Source organism: Rhagoletis zephyria, unplaced genomic scaffold, assembly GCF_001687245.7.
Source record: "Rhagoletis zephyria isolate East Lansing unplaced genomic scaffold, Rhagoletis_zephyria_1.1 Rzeph_scaffold_04625, whole genome shotgun sequence".
In the NCBI taxonomy this organism is placed as follows: domain Eukaryota; kingdom Metazoa; phylum Arthropoda; class Insecta; order Diptera; family Tephritidae; genus Rhagoletis; species Rhagoletis zephyria.
This window is the reverse complement of record NW_016161708.1, coordinates 39,558-41,149: the sequence shown is the minus strand read 5'-3', so window position 1 is coordinate 41,149 and position 1,592 is coordinate 39,558. Positions and strand designations below refer to the sequence as shown.

At 29.7% G+C, this 1,592-nt stretch overlaps 1 protein-coding gene across 1 annotated transcript in view; it reads left to right on the top strand.

Moving 5' to 3' along the window:
- LOC108370985 (prion-like-(Q/N-rich) domain-bearing protein 25) overlaps positions 1–606 on the top strand; it is a gene marked incomplete at its 5' end in the record, with an annotated part of 8,606 nt that extends 8,000 nt beyond the window's left edge. The window contains one exon of the mRNA XM_017626450.1: positions 406–606. Within this exon, the coding sequence (XP_017481939.1) occupies positions 406–509 (104 nt within the window). The remainder of the gene's footprint in view (positions 1–405) is intronic.
- Positions 607–1,592: the final 986 nt, after the last annotated feature.

Genomic DNA, 1,592 nt, shown 5'->3' with positions numbered 1-1,592 from the left:
AAAAAAAATTTAGTGCCGTTTTAGCAGAAGATTTTCCGGTTAGTTAATTTGTACCGTATAAGTTTTGCTACGTGTTAAGTTAGAAAACCTCTCCAAGGCTTCTAAAACTAGAAAAACCGTCGAATTTCGACAGTAACCGGCACTCTAGTACACATAAATATGCAGATANAAAAAAAATTTAGTGCCGTTTTAGCAGAAGATTTTCCGGTTAGTTAATTTGTACCGTATAAGTTTTGCTACGTGTTAAGTTAGAAAACCTCTCCAAGGCTTCTAAAACTAGAAAAACTGTCGAATTTCGACAGTAAGCGGCACTCTAGTACACATAAATATGCAGATAAAAACTTGTATACATAAATATGTAGTATGTAAACTTAACTAAATATGCATAAATATTATCTTTTTCAGATTCTTCCGGAAGGCCAAGTGCTCTTAAAATAATAACATTCCTATTAATAGGAGCAGCTTTCTTAATAACAAGTGCCGCAATTAAACAGGCTTATTATGATTAAATTTCATATATGTAGTTAGTTGCATTTTGGGTAAATTAAGAGCGCAAATTATTTCGCAAGCCGAAGGAAAAACTTACATACTCGTGTATATAAACATACATNAAAATAATAACATTCCTATTAATAGGAGCAGCTTTCTTAATAACAAGTGCCGCAATTAAACAGGCTTATTATGATTAAATTTCATATATGTAGTTGCATTTTGGGTAAATTAAGAGCGCAAATTATTTCGCAAGCCGAAGGAAAAACTTACATACTCGTGTATATAAACATACATACATACAAGCAGCATAGCATCATGAAATTAATTAAAAGAATTGCTTTGTGCGAAAATTCAACGCCAGCTTTAAATCTCACAATTCTGTTGAAGTAACACAAACATACGCAAAAAGTATTAGCTGAGTGAAAGAAGCAGTAAAAAGAGTAAAAATAAATTATAAAAAAATACTACAACAGTTCCAAAAGCAATACTTTAATCAGCGTGAACGAAATTATAAAAATTTGCAATAACTCGTTAACTTACATATATTTAATTACTTTTTAACGAATATATTAAGAAAAGCAATCATGTAAATTAGAGAATGCAATTTTCAATTTTAAGTAACTTAAGGTCTTTTGCGTGCCTGTGCACATACTTGCATACATACATACACATGTGAATGCATGACTATGAAATATTTAACAAACTTGTTTTAGTCTAAGATTATAGTCAATAAATCTTTTGAACTTATTGCCAAAAACTAAGTATTCAATTGAATTTTTATTTGGCTTTTTTTTTTTAAAGAAAGAGAAAGGGACCGTAGGTAAAGCTGGGTCGTAATGATTCCTTTAGGAATTGAATTACTCTGAATTACAAATTACAAGGAATTGTAATTAGTAATCAATTCCTTTAATTTAAAAAGGATTTTTTGTTTCTAGTTAACTCAAAACTCGGAACTTAACATTGGATTGAATATTATGGATCTGTATACCGTTTAACCAAATCAGGTCAATTACACAAAATATTTTCATTTTTATGAAAAAAGTTCTAAAAGCTCAGTTATGCAAGACTCAGACTTGACTTCACTTGAAAATTGTATATCT